The sequence below is a fragment of the Coenobita brevimanus genome, chromosome 57 (genome assembly GCF_032717465.1).
Source record: "Coenobita brevimanus isolate Jiangsu-jjx chromosome 57, ASM3271746v2, whole genome shotgun sequence".
Classification (NCBI taxonomy): Eukaryota; Metazoa; Arthropoda; class Malacostraca; order Decapoda; family Coenobitidae; genus Coenobita; species Coenobita brevimanus.
The window spans coordinates 33597640-33617026 of record NC_137010.1 but is presented as its reverse complement, the minus strand read 5'-3'; the positions used below and the strand labels follow the sequence as shown (position 1 = coordinate 33617026).

The 19387-nt window shown below is 41.7% G+C and overlaps 1 protein-coding gene across 1 annotated transcript in view; it reads right to left on the bottom strand.

The window, feature by feature from the left end:
- The window catches only part of LOC145401957 (uncharacterized), a 51054-nt gene extending 37982 nt beyond the window's left edge, over positions 1-13072 (bottom strand). The window contains exon 1 of the mRNA XM_080274062.1: positions 12827-13072. Coding sequence (XP_080130188.1) covers positions 12827-13072 — 246 coding nt within the window. The remainder of the gene's footprint in view (positions 1-12826) is intronic.
- Between the last annotated feature and the right edge of the window lie 6315 nt (positions 13073-19387).

Sequence of the window (19387 nt, the reverse complement as noted above, 5' to 3'; positions counted from 1 at the left end):
TGCCAATACTTCCTGTCTTCGTCACTTCAAGAAAGCGTTAAGTATGGTAGGAAACACTACACAGAGCGACCAGTGATATGCACACACAGATCCATTCACCTATCATTCAAGCCTTCCATGATCAAATATATCCATAAATTCATCCGTAAGTTGGTGAATGAATATTAAGTCTTTCTATAAAATGATTTTTTAAAAACCGGATTGTTAACATGGACAAACGATATTATTCGATTTATGGGAGACATTTCGAACTCAAGGGGCTAAAGCCTTATTAAAGCCTTTACGTCTAGATGTTTCCCAAGTTGAATAAAAATCGTCTGGTGGTAGCCTGGTTGCAATATAATGGGCGTCATCATAATGAAGAGGGTATTCAAAGAAATATTCCGGTAATTAAAAACTGCAGAAATGTGAATGAGCGAAGGAAAATAAGTGAAAGGAAAATTAACATTTAAAGAAGATACAACAAGACAAGTCAACGGAAGGTACGAAAAAAGAATTAAAAATAAAAATTAAATAAATTAAATACAGTACAGTACAGTATTGGGCAGTAGGGTCGCCACATCCCCAAGGAAATATTACCCACTTCAGTTGGATGACGTATTTGTTTGATTTTTGCTACCTCCATACGATTTTATGCAGGGTAGGAAATATCTCGCATAATGATTGGGTTAACGAAGGATATATTTATCCCTTCCAATTTGAAAACTCACTTCCAAGGTAGAAAAAAAGTCGTATGACTATACGAAGAAAGCAAAATGCCGCCGGACTGACAAAATTAAGATAAAGGGGTCACAGTCCCAAAACTATTATTAATTTAGCCGCTTCTTTCGACTGCAATATATATATATATATATATATATATATATATATATATATATATATATATATATATATATATAACAATCAATGAATCATTTCCTGTGGCGCCTCATTGGATGCACAGGGCGTCGATGAACTCTCTCAACCAACATCTGTCTCTTGCCATCACTTTCAGGTCACACCAACACTCTTCCCCTGCTTCTCTTTTCATTGTCCTCAACCAGGTTTCCCTCGGCCCATCTCTGCCTCTTTTTCCCCTGACAGTCCTCTCTGGCACATCCTGTATTAAACTGCCTTCTTTTCTATACATGTGCCCCAGCCATTTCCAGCGAGACAGTCTCACATACTCCCAAACTGGTTCCACTCTCGTAATATCCCTTACTCTTTCATTTGTAACTCTATTCTGGCACTTTACCCCAAGAATCCTTCTCAGTATTTTATTCTCAAATCCTAATACATTTCGATCTGTTGCAACTGTACTGTACCATAATTCATGTACATAAATTAAAATTGGTCTAACCATGGTCTTGAGCATTTTTACTTTAGTGCGTACCGACAACATGTTATTATTCCAAACAGATTTCAACATTCCAACAGCTCGCCAAGCCTGTCAAATCCTCTCCTCAATTTCATTGTTTAATGATCCTTTAGCTGATACAATCGTCCCCAGATACCGGTACTTAAAATGTTCAAGATTCTTCACTACATTATATCCAATTACACAATCGATTTGGTTCTCCATGTTCATATTAATTTCAGTCTTTCGACAACTTATTACCAATCCCACTTATTCTCCTTCCTTCATCAGACAATCAAGCACCCTCTGCATCTCGTATAAATACTTCCGCAAATCAGTACAATATCATCAGCATAGTCCAATTCCATCAGCCTCTTATTTTCTTTCTAGTTAATTCCTGCACATGTTCTCCTTACAACATTTCTAATAACGTAATCCATAACCAAAACAAACAAAAAGGCGAAAGAACTCCTCTTTGAATCACTCCTGACCTAATTTCAAATGGATCACTCAAAGAACCACCCACCATTACCTTTGCAGAAAATAGCCTACCTTCATGCAGGTTTCCAATCACATTTACAAACTTTTCTGGTATACCACTGAATCTCATATTTTCAACATAGCTCCACGTGAAATACTGTCAAACCCCTTTTCAAAACCCACAAAGAACATACATAGAGGCATTTTCATCTCATTAGCATGTTGCATTAGATGCCTTACAATAAAAATCTGATCATTACAACCTCTACTCTTTCTAAATCCTGCTTGTTCTCTTTAAATTTCATCAAATACTGGCTCTATTCTGTTCAACGAGATTTTGGAAAAGATTTTTGCAACTACAGGTGTCAAAGTTATCCCCCTCCAATTTCCACACACACTTAAATCTCACTTTTTTTTTATATTTTTACAATTACTCCATTTTTCCACTCTTCTTGAATTCCACCATTATCCCAAGCCACATTAAAAAGCTTTAAAAGAGCATTCATCAACTCATCATTTTCAACCTTAAGCATTTCAGGAAGTATTCCATCCTCTCCTCGGACCTTAAAATTCTGTAATTCCCTTAGATTTTGCTACCTCTTCTAAGTATATATCCCTGTTTCTATTTGTAAATCTCTCTCTCTGCTGGCAAAATGTCCTCTTCAGCTGGGACTGGTCTATTTAGAACAGCTTCAAAATACTCTTTCCATCTTCCTTTTGTATCCAAATCTTTAGTCATCCTTACCATTTCTATCTCTTACAGGTATTTCCTTCCTTCTCTTTTCAGTCCCAGTGAATTCCTTTATGGCCTGATACGCTGCTCTCGTGTTCTGACCGTCATTTTTACTTAATTTCTGTCTCTGTTGACTTTTTATCATATAGCCTCCTCTTATCACGCCTAACGAGTCTTTTTACTTCAGAATGTAAACTCCAGTATTTTGCTCTAAGAACCTCAACTACCTGGCCATCAACATGTGCTTCACTTCTTAACTTCGCCTCATTCCTTTTCTGAATTGCATCCCATGTTTCACCTGACATCCACTTTTTCCTCCTCGCCTTTTCCTTTTCCTTAAAAGTAACATTAGCACTCTCATGCAAAGCCTCTTTCACCTCTCTCCACGTCTGATTAATATCATTGTCTTCAGACTCCATCAAAGTCTGCAGGACTGGAAACCGGTTCCTACATTCCCACCGAAACTTTTCCTTCGTGTCCTCATCATTTCTCAGCTCATCAAAATCATATATATATTACCTTCTATACAATTACCGTTAACATTTCTCTCTGTCTTATTTAAATCTTTGGCACAACAAGTTGATGATCACTACCTAAGTACCTATATCTGGCCCCCTCCTTACACAAACTTCTTGCATATATACCCTATGCCTTCTGCTAATTATAATGTGGTCAGTCTGGTTACAATACTTACCACACGGCGAAATCCAAGTAGTTTTATGTCTTTCTATGCTCAAAGATAGTTCCACCAATCGCATGGTCATTGCTTAAACAAAAGATTCCAAATCGCACCCCATTTTCGTTCCTTATGCCAACATCCTCCTTACCCATACAATCTTCAAAGCCATCCCTGCAACTACCAACAATCGCATTAAAATCACCAATGCAAACTAACACATCATCTCTTGCCACTCTATTCACTACACCCTGCTACTTCTCATAAAACTCATCCTTCATTTCATCGGCAGCCTCATTTGTCGGAGCGTAACCAACCACCATACTGATATTACCATGGTCAGATTTTAAACGAGCATAAAACAAGCGCTCATTAACTGGGTCACACTTGCACAGTGCCTTGCAAGCATCTCTCCTCAACAGTAATCCTACTCCTTGGTAATGATTCCCATCACTCCTACCTGACACCAGCAAAGTAATACATCTTCCAAACTCATTTTATCAATTCCAAGCAACCTCGTTTCTGTATGAACACAAATATCTGTATTGTATGTCTTGAACACTGAGATAAGTTCTTCCAATTTACCAGCCTGATTGAGAGTTCGAACATTCCAATTTCTTATTCTGATTTTTTTTTTTTTTTTTTTTTGATGTATAAACTTACTCTTACACCGTGGGATTCTTAGCATCCCCTTCCCACTTAAGGGCTGCACGAAACTGTCGGCCCTGCTTCGTTACCAGAGATCATCACGACTTCTTAGGCAGAAAAAAATATTATACCCTGGAGCCGATGTCAGCGGCTCACGGGAACCAGACAGTGGAGAGGGGAAAAAAAGAATATAATGCAGGGGGTTAGGACTGAGAGAGTATACAATGAAAACAGAGACAGCAAAAAGAATGTAGATAAATGTGCCGGTGGTATATATACATATATATATATATATATATATATATATATATATATATATATATATATATATATATATATATATATATATATATATATATATATATATATGCGATTAAAATAAATTAATAACACGTGATTCATAGATACGCTGAAACCTGAGATATCCCAAGCACTTTCGTGCATTCACATCTTCAGGGGACGAGCAAAAGTGAAAGCGTTCGGGATATTTCGTGTTCCTTTTCCTTGTGGATATCAGCATATACATATTCAAGCGATTTTCTTCGGCCTAGGAAACCCCTCTCGCATTCAAGGAGTTTAAACGCTGTATCTACTCCCTTCTAAGCTGAATAATATTGCCAGTCTGTATCAAGGAAAAAACATAAATAACGTTCTTGGGTTGAAGAGGTTAGTCTCCTTTTACGACTTGCCAAGAATAAGCTGCTTAATGTTCTTTTTCCCATTTTTCCTGCATCCCCATCGGCGAACAGAGACGGGAATAAATGATGGATGAAAGTGATAATATTCATCATCACCATCATCCTCATCATAAAACCTTTATAGTTAATGATGCAATGAGGTAAAGTGATAATAAATCAGAGAAAGTACACGAGAGGTACAAGTAAATAACCAACTTTGTCGAGTTCATATACCTTAGTCGTGTCTGCAGTACCGTTAACCAGTATAACCATCAACCAGCATAACTCTCAGCCGGCATAACGTCAGAACAGCAGTCGAAATGGTCTAACAGTTTCTTGCATGGCTTAATGAAGAATGTATACGTCCAGAGGTCAATTTAAGCTACTTTAGGTCCATTCAGGCCCTTCACATTATCCACATTATTCTGTCCATTCACACATCATTAGGTCTTTCTACAGCCACTCAGGTCAATGTGGATCCATCCTAGTCATTATATCTTATTCAATCATCTTCAAATCCAGCCGATCAACTCATACCTATTTCAGTCAGCTTGGGAACCTTTAAGATTTTTATGTATATTTTTTGAGGGGTCACTTCAAGCCAATCACGTCGACTTGATTAAATATATCTATTGATTTGTTACAGATGTGTAATCAGCGCGGTGGTGTTTCTGGACTGTCCAGGTACCTTTAGATCCATCCGATCATTTAAAGTCAATCGGGTCATGTCAGTGAAGGCATCCTATCGGAGCACTGTTTTTCTCTGACACACTAATATTAACCTCTTAGGACTGGGTGAAAATCAGTGAGTAGGAAGGGTGGGATCATAGTGGGTGCGGTACGACGGAAGGGAACGTGGCTAAATATGAGTGTTGCAGGTTGGGCGGTTGTCGAGGAAACACTTTTTATTGTATTACTCCAACACAAAAAAAATGGGGTGGATGGGTAAATAAGAGCGGACAGTATATTCTAGGATGATGGAGGGTGACCTGGTGGAGCATGCCGGGGGATATACACCCTGTGAATATGGATGTTGTAGGCAAGCCAGTAAGGTGTAAATCAAAGGTGGAGGAGGAAAAAATGGGTGAGAGGAGCAGAAAGAATTTGGTGGGACGAGTTGAGATGGTGGTAGGTAATTGGGTCTGGAGGAACGAGTACACCCTGTAAGGATGGGTATTGTATAAGGGGAGTGTTGGTGATAGAACGGCATAAGATACAGATAGCCTATATCTTAAAAGATCGATGGGGTGGGGGGAAGGTGCGGAAGACAATGGGTGGGGTGGATGGAAAGGGATGGCAGGACGGGCTGATACTGTGATGGGTGATGGGACTGGAAGGTGGCATTGCACCCTGTGAAGATGGGCGTTGTAAGTTTGCCGTTATGGACGTGGTGATGTTTTAATTTTATGCTTTCTCCATGCACAACAAGAAGAAAGGGCAATGAGAAAAAAATGAACACGCATGGCTCTCGGGCAAAGACAAAATAATAAGGGAATGAGTAAAGGAGTGGAATGAGTAAAGAAAGGGGTGAGCAAGAGTGAGAAAATCAGTAGCGTAAAAGACGGAGAATGAGGGAATGGCGTTAGAAAGTGAGATGGAGATGGGCCTGGTATTAGAGTAAGGAGTATGGGAGAGAGAGAGAGAGAGAGAGAGAGAGAGAGAGAGAGAGATACGGGGGGCGTACGAGAGAGGGGGGGGGGAAGAGAAGGGTCTGGTATTAGAGAAAAGAAAGCAGGAACTGACTGACACTGCCTGCGTGACCAGTCTAGCACTGCCACAACTACCACTACCACACGTAACACTACCACACCTAACACTACCACACCTAACACCGCCACATCTAACATCACCACATCTAACACCACCACACCTAACACCACCACACCTAACACAACCACACCTAACACTACCACCCTAACACTACCACACATAACACCACCACACCTAACACTACCACACCAAACACTACCACACCTAACACTACCACACCTAACACAACAACATCTAACACAACAACACCTAACACTACCACACCTAACACCACAACATCTAACACTACAACACCTAACACTACCACACCTAACACCACAACATCTAACACTACAACACCTAACACTACCACATCTAACATTACCACACCTAACACAGCAATATCTAACACTACCACACCTAACACCACCACATCTAACACCACAACAACTAACACTACCAGACCCAACACCACACATCTAAACCACAACATCACACCTAACACCACAACATCTAACACAACCACACCTAACGCTACCACACCTAACGCTACCACACCTAACACTACCACATCTAACACTACCACATCTAACACTACCACACCTAACACCACCACACCTGACACCACACCTAATACAACCACACCTACCACTACAATACCTAACGCTACCACACCTAACACTACCACACCTAACATTACCACACCTAACACTACCACACCTAACACTACCACACCTAACACTACCACACCTAACACTACCACACCTAACACCACACCTAATACAACCACATCTACCACTACCACACCTGACACCACCACACCTACCACTACCACACCTGACACCACCACACCTAACACTACCACACCTAACACTACCACACCTGACACCACACCTAATACAACCACACCTACCACTACAACACCTAACACCACCACACCTAACACTACCACACCTAACACTACCACACATAACACAACCACACCTAACACTACCACACCTAACACTACCACACCTAACACTACCACACCTAACACCACCACACCTGACACCACACCTAATACAACCACACCTACCACTTCAATACCTAACTCTACCACACCTAACACTACCACATCTAACACCACCACACCTAACACTACCACAACTAACACTACCACTCCTGACACCACACCTACTACAACCACACCCAACACTACCACACCTAACACTACCACACCTAACACCACCACACCTAACACCACCACACCTAACACTACCACACCTAACACCACCACACCTAACACCACCACACCTAACACCACCACACCTAACACTACCACACCTAACACTACCACACCTAACACCACCACACCTAACACCACCACACCTAACACTACCACACCTAACACCACCACACCTAACACCACCACACCTAACACCACCACACATAACACCACCACACATAACACTACCACACTTAACACTATTAAACCTATTCCTATTTCTTTACCACCACTACCGCTACTACTATCGCCGCTACCACTACTACTACTTCTGCAACAACCTTTCTGACTGCTACACCTACCATTATTACACTACCACCACTACCACTACCATACCTACTACTACAACTGCTCCTGTAACGACCATTCAAACACGACAACTACCACTACCACACCTACTACTATTACCAACATTACACTACCACTTTTATATCAACCGCTATTACCACAGATACCACAATTAAAACAACCACAACTACAACAGCCACTACTACAGCTACTACTATTTCAGCTACCATTACTTCGATACAAATACCACCAGCAAAACACTACCATCCACTACTACTGCCACCATCACCATCACTACCACATCTACCACTACCACCTCACCTACCATCAGATTCATCATCATAGCCATCACCTACCACAGCTACCATCACCACCCCACCTACCACAACTATCACCACCACCACCCCACCTACCACAACTATCACCGCCACCACTACACCTACCATAACTATCACCACCACCACCCCACCTACCACAACTATCACCACCACCACCCCACCTACCACAACTATCACCACCACCATCCCACCTACCACAACTATCACCACCACCACCACACCTACCATAACTATCACCACCACCACCACACCTACCATAACTATCACCACCACCACCACACCTACCATAACTATCACCACCACCACCACACCTACCACAGCTACCATCACCACCCCACCTACCACAACTATCACCACCACCACCCCACCTACCACAACTATCACCGCCACCACTACACCTACCATAACTATCACCACCACCACCCCACCTACCACAACTATCACCACCACCACCCCACCTACCACAACTATCACCACCACCACCCCACCTACCATAACTATCACCACCACCACCACACCTACCATAACTATTACCACCACCACCCCACCTACCACAACTATCACCACCACCACCACACCTACCACAACTATCACCACCACCACCCCACCTACCACAACTATCACCACCATCACCCCATCTACCACAACTATCACCACCACCACCCCATCTACCACAACTATCACCACCACCACCCCATCTACCACAACTATCACCACCACCACCCCATCTACCACAACTATCACCACCACCACCACACCTACCACAACTATCACCACCACCACCCCACCTACCACAACTATCACCACCACCATCCCACCTACCACAACTATCACCACCACCACCCCACTTACCATAACTATCACCACCACCACCCCACCTACCATAATTACCACCACCATCATCCCATCTACCTACCACAACTACCATCATCCTACCTACTACAACGTCCACCATCACCACCCCACACTGATCACAACTACCACCATCACCACAACCACCATCTCCACCACCACCATAACCATCACCATCACCACCACCTACAATAACTACGACAATCATGCCAGACATTGTTACCACTATCATGACCACCACGACCTACCACAGCTACCACAACAGCCACAACTTACCACAACTACCACAAATGCCACACCTACCACAAGCGCCACACCTACCACAACTACTGTACCAATACTATCAACCACCATTATCATCCGAGCACAAAAACAAGCAAACCTCACTTGACTAGCTTTCTAGCATCTCTCTCTCTCTCTCTCTCTCTCTCTCTCTCTCTCTCTCTCTCTCTCTCGTTTCTATCATTAACTGACTCATTATTCGTTTGACTGGCAACGAGCGGTTAATCAATTTCTATGCGCTGTATTCATCATCTACCTGCATAACTTTATTCACTGAGAGAGAGAGAGAGAGAGAGAGAGAGAGAGAGAGAGAAACCTACAATCCGGAAGTTAAAATGAAGGAACAGTGAGCAAGCAATCGAAAGAGTGAGGCGGACAAGTGATATGCAAGTCAAATAAAAAGCCAAAATAAAAGATACACAGAATATATATATATATATATATATATATATATATATATATGCACACAGTACAATACCCTCCTCAAATTATCTTTGGATATCCAGTCTTTTTCAACGACCTACAAACTCGATGGGTAGGTAGGTAAGTTAGTATATAAGCATTATATAGGTAGGTATGTTATGTAGGTAAGTATTTATCGCGGTATACAGACAGACAGGTAAGTAGGAAGGTACTGGAAGGGTAAGTAGGTAGTAGGTAGGGAGGCAGGTGCTAAATAATTGTGTACGTAAGCGGGTAAGCAGATAGTATAAGCTGGTTGGTAGGTGGGTAAGTTGGTAGGCAAGTAGGCAAGTTAGAAGATAGAGAAGACAGATGCAGGACAGGAGAGGTAGTGAGTAGACACATGAGCTTAAAACTCCCCCCCCCCCTTTTTTTTGGGGGGTGGGGGAAGGGTCTCTTCTAACCTAAATGAAATTGATGCTAGCAAGAACATGGTAAATAACCCTGTTCATTGGCCTCGTACTAGCTCCTGCCTATATACCCGCTAGCTAAAATATCCGTCAAACTGCATAACCGTCAGCTAAGATAATGGTTAATCGCTATAACTGTCAAGTGGCATAACCGTCAGCTAAGATAACCGTTAATCATGATAACCGTCAGTTAATATAACAGTTAATCTGCATAACTGTCAACGGCATAACCGTCAGCTAAGATAACCGTTAATCGTGATAACTCTCAGATAATATAACAGTTAATCTGCATAACTGTCACGCGGCATAACCGTCAGCTAAGATATCGGTAATCGGCATAACTGTCAACCGGCATATTCATCACCTGCCAAAACCATCAGCCTCCATGATCGTTAGAAGACTAGATGAAATGGCTTGTTATTTTTCTAAGTGAACCTAATAACCAACAAATCAATCCAGTGCTCAGCTTAGGTTACTTTCTATCCACTCAGGTCCTTCACATGCACTTCACATACTATTACATCCCTCTCATATGTCAATTCCGTCGTGCCTGCGCCAAGTGAGATTTCAGCGTGGAGGAATTCGGGTCCAACTGGGCCCATTAGTCCATTCCAGTCCTTGACATCCACAAAGACTCAGCCAGACAAACATAGGACAGTTTATGGTCATTCAGTTTCAGTAGGTCTATTCAGGCACATCACATTCCGTCGGTTAACTACATCAGCCAATAATAATTTAGGTCAGGGGAGGGGGGGGGGAGTGCACCCAGACAGTGCACACCTCTGCCAAGGTTTAAAATGTCAACGTTTAATCGCTCTGATTTTGATCTCTTGACAAAACTTCAAGGTCATATGCACGCAAAGACTACAGTACGAAATGACAGTGCTTTCTGTAAGGAATAGTATAGTCATGCTTCTATTCTGTTTCATTCCTGAGATATGCATAATTTTTTTTTTTTCTGATCCTTGAACCTGATCTTTTACCTTTTTCACCCAAATTAAATATATAACTAGTTCCTCTAATGTCCTCAATCAATATTCCAAGTCTGGCGCAATTCCATCCAGTAGTTTTTCCATAATGCTGCTAACAGACGTAAATACATACATACAGACATTCAGAAAGACAAACAAACCGAGTCAAACACATAATCTTCTTGGCGGAGATAATATAAAGGTAATAATCTGATATGAGATGAATTCGACCTTAGGTTCTGATCCCGAATTCTGAATCATTGCTCTGAATATCACGCTAAACCACCTCAAACATTACGTCAAAAATTATATTAAACAGCATAAGAATTACTTGGATCATATTTGGAGGGCATAAAATGAGTAATGTTCGAAAAGCTTAATATTATTGTTATTATTTTTTTTTTTAACTGGAAAACCTCTTTTTAACTGATTACACGGGCATGAGAGAGAGAGAGAGAGAGAGAGAGAGAGAGAGAGAGAGAGAGAGAGAGAGAGAGAGAGGAGGGGGGGGGGAAGCAGGTTAAAAAGGAAAATGAGAATTACTGAAGAATGCAGAAAACTGGGAAGAGTCAAGAACAACGGGAAAGAAAAAATGATGGAGACGGAGAGAGAAGAGAGGGGGAGGGAGAAACAGAGGGAGAGGAGAGGGGGAGGGGAGAAAGAAGGAAGAAGAGGGAGGAGGGGTAGGATCAGTGAGCGAGAGGGAGTGAGGGAGGGGATGGAGAGGAAGAAGGGGGAAGGAAGGGGGAGGGAGGGGTCAGAGGGTGAGCCAGGAAAGAATTTTTCATATCTTGTTTGGTTTCTAAACCCTCCTCCAGTTTTTGTCAGTCCAGAGAAACTGCGATGCGCTTCTCCCCCCCCCCCACAGTTTTCTTTTCATTTCCTCTCCCTCCATCTCTTCATCCCCTCTGTTCTCTCTCCCTATCTTTCCCATTCATCTCTCCCGTTCTCTAACTCCTCCCTGCTGTCCCCTGTCTCCCCCTCTTGCTCTTTCTACATGTCAGAACGCACTGTATATCAAGAAGTGGATGTCAGAGGCAAGGGAAGAGATGGGCTGTGCAGGCTTTCTCAGAGCTGAAGAGTTGTGCACGTGACAACTGCATACATGATAACCCTTTCCACTGGAAAAGAAAATATGAAAAAGGTTGAAAATGTGCAGAAAGTGTGGCAAAAACACCCAATCCCATATTACCCCCTGAGAGGTGTAGGTGCCCGAGGCTAGGCTCCCAAATTCCACAGTACACGTCAGGTGACTGGCCTACACCCTGGCCGTAGTACAGGATCGAAAACCTCTTTAGCAGTTCAAACCTGCTCGTAGCACATGACCTTCGATCATTTGACTAATAAGCAATTACCTAACCCCCTCAGTGAAGAAGGTCACCCCTAAACTGAATAATTCGTCTCGTGGTAGTAAGACAAACTGGAGAAGTATATCCAGTCAAGGGATAATGTATTTTTTTAAATTCCAACACATGCATGCAGGAAAAGAGTGAAAGGAGATGCGGAATGAAAACAATGCAACACTGTACCGGAAAAAAAAAAATAGAGACGATATTTATCTCCCAGTGGAAAATAATGCATTTCAAAATGAAAAAAAAAAAAAAAAAAAAAAAGCACTCCGGAGCCGAATGTTAATCGTCCGCCAGAATAAGCTGTTGACCAAGTTACAAGCGCGGTCCCCCCGGTTCCCACCGGGGGGAGGCGCCCCCTGGGAGGGGCGAGGCCCCTTGGGAGAGGGGCTAGGAGTGGGGGGGGAGCCCTCCGGGGGAGCCAGGGGGCGGCCCCCCAGGAGGCTATCGGGGGGTAGGGGGGGCAGCGCCCTACCAGGGGGACCGAGGGGCGGGGCGAGCCCCCCGGGGGGGGCTGGTGGCGGCGCCACGTGGGGGGGGAAGGAGAGTTTAGCCATATCTTGATACCCTGAAGGTTTCATGTTGATGGCTCAAGCCTTTCAGGAGACATAATGGTGCTAAAGGCAGGTGCTAAAAACTAGTTGACCTTTGGCAGCCATTTTGGTGACCTTGACCTTGACCTTGACCCTGACTGCCCATTTTCGACGTCGTCCAAAATTTTGGTCATATCTTGATACTCTGAAGGTTTCACGTTGATAGCTCAAGCCGTTCATGAGATAGAATGGTGCTAAAGACGGACGATAAAAACTAGTTGACTCTTAGCAGCCATTATGGTGACCATAACGTTGACCCCAAGTCCCTATTTTCGAACGCGCCCAAGAATTTGACCAGAGCTTGGTACCCTGAAGGTTTCATGTTGATAGCTTAGCCGTTAATGAGACATAATGAGAACACACACACACACACACACACACACACACACACACACACACACACACACAGACACACACACACACACACACACACACAGAGGCAGGCAAAAACATTATCGCTCCACCTTGGTAAAGGCAGGTGATAATGCTAAAATAACCTTAACTAAAGTTTATGGCGAACAGATCTCCTTTGCAACGAATTATTTACATGAATCATTTTGCTTGTCTGTACTGTTTCACTTTAATATTTACTCTGGTACTGGTGAATATATGTATGGTATACAAACAAGCCATCTTATTCACAGCTTCCCAAATATGGTACCATGTCTACCACCGACTCTTGCCTTCAGCCTTTTCAGACTGAGGACGTCTTCTTACAATCTTGCTGCCGCCAAACAATTTCAACTTTAGGAAAAACTCATGTGCGCAGGGGTTACCAACATACTTCATTAACTCATTCAGTCCCGTGACATAATTTTTATTCTTTCTATCTTTAGACGATATTATTCAACCCTAGGCAAGATCTCTATACCATATTAGATTTCTTCCGAGAAGAAAAGAGCCTTGAGCTTTTGAAAGATTACAGCTGATTGTTTGTCCGAGTGGATCAATCATAACGATGTATTTTTAATAATTATTGTTATAAGGGTTGTAATAACCTTTCTGATAATATGACTGATCATGTAAAATATATGGATCGTTATTTGCATAAATTTAAAAACGAGGCCTTACAAAGTCTATCAGGTGGCCTAGATTCATGTGAAATTTTCAGTTCTCCCGCCAAAGCAACATTTGCTGGAGGTTTTACGAGTTTCTTGAATTTATTCAAATGTTAAAGCAAACTACGGTAAATTATACGTCATTACTGGGACATTATGTTGCTTTGGCAGGAGAAATGAAAATTTCATATGTATCTAGGCCACCTGATAGACTGTGAGGCTTTGTTGTTGTTGTTTTTTAAATCAATTTATGTAAATAACGATACATACATTTTATCTGACAAATCTTATCATCAGAAAGGTTACAGTAACCATTATAATAAAGATTATTTAAAACGTTACTAATGAATGCACTCTCACAAGCAATCTGCTGCCTGTTTTCAAAACCTTACGGCTCGTCTCTTCTCAGATAAGATCGAATAGGCTACAGTACTGGTAAGATTAATGAAGTCTGTATCAAACTCCTCCAGTTCCAAAAGTATCTTCTACGTCGAACAAAAGCCTCCGACGTCGTTAAGAATAAATGATAACAAAATGTCGCCGGACTGAGGTGGTTCACCCCTTCCTTGAGGTACTTCCTGCAGTTGAGATAATCGTCTGGGGGTAGCATGAAATATAAATGATGTCGTCGCTGTGAAGATGAAAACCCCCTGAATCCAGAGACGTCTTTTTGTAGCACAGGTATATCCATGCAGCTGCCAAACGATATTATTCCGATATAGAGAGCGCCCTGCTCAAAAAGTGGTTAATGACGGTCATCCCTCCAGTTCGAAAATTCTATCCTAAACAGAATCAAATTTCTGGTGGCAGATAGAATACAATAAACAATACGCCATCATTGTGGAGTTGCTTGTGAAGACCATGGTTGATGGGGAGTACGAGCGGGTTGACTTTAATACTATGACGCCTTATTCTTGCTACCGTCAGGCGATTTTATTCCGCTCGTTCAGTGAAGGGGTAAGGATAAACCTTCATGATGCCCTTCAGCACAAAAATGTCAACTGTACAGAGTTTTAATCCGTAGAAAACGAAAAAGTAGTCCGATGTTATTGGCCCAAGGAACAATTGTGTCAAGTCTGAAGCGAACTGGTGAAAAAATAAAGGAATGCTTCCAAATTCAAGAAGCGCTTTGAAGAAAGAAAAAGGAAACGGAGGAAATACAGCCTCTACACTTAAGTGTGGAGACCGAAATACCTCACGGCATTTAACCAGTTACAAGGGTACGATATAATTTCTTTTATCCTATTCAACCGGAGGGAGCCATATTTATTTCATTCTCGTCGCTACGAGTTGCTCGTCTGGAAACTACACTCTGTTCATTGTAGCCTGGCGTAAAACTGTCGTCTCTGTAGCTTAAATATGACCTGTACCGTGAAATTAACATTAGAATATGGCGCCAGTCACTAAGAAGTTCCAGGGAAAGATGTTCAACAGATAGTATTGTCTTACGGTACTCTGCCACTGAGCTAAGGGAAAAATTGATATGGAACGAAATCTCCGTCTATTAAAAGAATGAATCCTCCAGACTGTTTTACTTGGACCGAAAAAGCAAACACAAGACGATTTTATTCAACTGAGTGTGAGTCCTGGGAGTCTGGGCCACCATTGCCGTTCTCAGGCTCGGGACAGTTCTAGTATTCCATCTAACCCCCGATCATTTTATTTAGCTGGGAGTGAGTCAAGGAAGCCTGGATATATTGAAAGTTTTGCAAGTGTGTGAGGATGCGCCTAAATGGGGATAGAAAAGAAAGTGGCAATGAAGGAGGAGGGAAAGTAGGTAGAGGCAGAAAAAAGGGCAGGGAGAGGACAAGGGAGAAGAATGTGACAGGGAGGAAAAGGGAGAAAAAAAGATGAATAATATTAACCATAATAATAATAACAACAACTCCTCACCCTGCCCTAGGGTGGGAAAGAATGATGATGATGATGATGATGATGATGATGATGATGAATCAGTAACAACAACAACAACAATAATAATAATAATAATAATCATAATCATAATGATGAAGAAGAAAATATCATAATAATAATAATAATAATAATAATAATAATAATAATAATAATATAATAATAATAATAATAATAATAATAACAACAACAACAACAACAGCAATAAGAAGAAGACGAAGAAGCGGTGCCAAGGCACAGCAAGCCCATCCCCGGCAGTCATTTGAGTGCTGACGTATAAATACAACAGGATATCTAGTCAAAGATGTCATATATCAAACATGGAGTAAATCGAGTGAAAATTGACTTTTTCATGCCCATTTGAAATTTTAGGCCTAGCCCCCTGACACTGACCCTCCCTACCGCTAACTGGGGGGTGACCCTGTTATGAGTCCATATTATAATTACAAATCATAATAAATAAATAGATAAATAGATAGATAGAGAGACAAATAGAAGCAGGAAGTCAGATGATGAGAAGGTATTGTGTCTGCGAGAATCGAGCAATGCTAAACATGCTTACACACTCTTAACTCAAGGAATGCTATATAGACACACGACAGCGCCTCGTTACCATACACACACATACACACATACTCACACACAGGCTTCTAGACCTTTCCAACCACAGTGTAACACACGTGACACGACCCCTGCTTCACCAGAATTTAGGAAAGAGAACTCAGAAGGAGACAGGCCATAGAACAGGCAGGTAGTAGGGAGAAGGGCTTAGCAACATGGAAGAGGGAGAAAGAGAGAGAGAGAGAGAGAGCGAGACAGGGAGGTAGCTAGCAGGACTCTACTTTATACTTCGCTCTGTGTGTGAGAGACTTTGTTAATATTTCCAAGACAAATAAAAATAGTCCCATACTATTCTTTACCTCTCCTGTCATTGCATGACAAAAGGGAACCAAGATTATCTACTTACAAAGTTACTCACGTATAACAACCGCTCGTCCACAAGTCTAATATATATATAACTTCTCTACAAGTAACTACAAAGTCCTTTTTGTGACATTTTGCTCGATTCTCGCAGACACAATACCTTCTCATCATCTGACTTCCTGCTTCTGTCTGTCTCTCTATCTATCTATTTATCTATTTATTTATTATGATTTGTAATTATAATATGGACTCATAACAACCTCCCCTGATGTAATGAGTCATGTTACTGGATGCAGATTTGAAAGATGCACATTTAGGTTTGGTCTCATGTCGATATGACGAATTTGAAAGAAGTTAAGACGAAATAACGATTTTTTTTTTTTTACCTTTTTTTTTTTTTTTACATTTTCTGGGCCTACAGCCTAGGCCTTGGCCCAATTTGGCCAAAAATTTAATCAGGTAATCAGAAGGCCGTAGCCCATCATCCCTGTAATTTTAGTCAAAATCGCACCAGTAGTTTTTGCATAAAGTTGTTAACAGAGACAGGCAGACAGACAAACCATGTGAAAGCAATGCCCGTCCCCAAGCCCCTCCGGGGAGGGGACGGGTAATAATAATAATAATAATAATAATAAGAAGAAGAAGAAGAAGAAGAAGGAGAAGAAGAAGAAGAAGACGAAAAAGAAGAAGATAGAAGTGATAAGGAGGAGGGGAATGAGCACAGAAGTAAAAAAAAAAAAATTCTTGCATGACAGTAGCTTGGATCTTGTTGGAGAGACCAGACTCAAAAGTGAGAACAATAATAATGAGTTATCTGAGAGAAGCGTGGGGGTTTGTTACAGGGAATTTGGGTAACCAGTGATTTCATGAAATCCCAGGGGAATTCGTGAAATAAGTTTAGATTAGGATGGGATAATTAATGTTAGGTTATTTTAAGCTGTGGTCTGGTTAGGCTGAGATAATCTAGGACAAGTTTAGGATAGGTTTGGCTACGTTAATAAAGTTAAATTAGATTTAGATGAATGCTTAACACAACTTGGCATTCATCTAAAATAATTATCCTAACCTAACCTAACTAACCTGGCCTAACCAAACCTAAACTAAGACTATCCCCGCCTAACCAAACCGCAGCCTAAATTAACCTAACCTTAATTAACCCATCCTAATTTAAACTCATTGCACGAATTCCCTAGGGATTTCATGACTGGTTACACAAATTCCCTGTAATAGAGTTACGGGGCGAGACTGACAGAGGTATGAGGAAGTAAAGGAACGATGTGGAGTTGATGTGTATGTGCTAGAATGCTTTCGATGAAATACTCTGAAATTATTTGGCCCTGTGGAGAGGAGAGACTGATAAAGAGAGTGTATGCGTGTGAGGTGGAGAGAGGGGAGGTGAAGAGGGAGACCGAGGACAAGGTGCGGGGACTGGGTGAAGAGGCACAAAAAAAGATTAATCAGATGGCAGAGGACATGGTGACAAGGAGACGATTGGGTTGTGGCCACTCCTTACGGCACTGGCTCATAACCAATGGGTGGCAGCCCAAAATGGTTGCCAAACCTCATCATGCTGGTCGGCATGATGTCAAATGACTCTCCTCTTTATTTTCCTTTGTGGTCAAAAAGTGTCTACAACGAGGTGCCTGTGGTGAGTTTAACAATGGGTGTGCCAATTAAAGTTATATTTTATACGTATCACTGCCTGATTCACCATTAACTTTTTTTCTTTTTCATGGGGATTTGACTGAAATCTAAAAAAATGGTTATCAGTGACATGACTCCAAAAGCAGACATTCTCTAGCTGCCAAGCTGAATCGTAAATTAACCATAAGACTAGATCTAAATAACTTGGATAAGGTGGTGTGTGTGTGTGTGTGTGTGTGTGTGTGTGTGTGTGTGTGTGTGTGTGTGTGTGTGTGTGTGTGTGTGTGTGTGTGTGTTTAACAGTTTACACACATGACTGAATGCAAAAAGTAAAATGCAAATCAACACACTCATATACTTCTAGAGTTAAGCATCAACGTAAAACAATGCATAGGCTACCCACAAAAATACGATTGTTCAAGTGAGAGAAGAGAAAAAGAACATTATACTTCAGCTGAAATATGGTGTGTAAAATCCTTCCCCATATGGTTTGTAAGAATTCCCTGCCTGAGGACCACCAAAACTTTTTTTCCCGTTACTGAACGAACTTAAATTGACATGAAAATGGCTTTCTAGTGGTACCAGACTTTCCCCCCATAAGAGTCAAATGTAGTTGAAAAACGCCCAAAACATTTCTGCTATGCATGAACAGAGCACCAAACTTACATTTTTCCTCAGCTATTAGGCTGTCATGAAGGTGTCTATCCAGTGGTACCAATCACTTTCCAAAGAGCCAAATGTA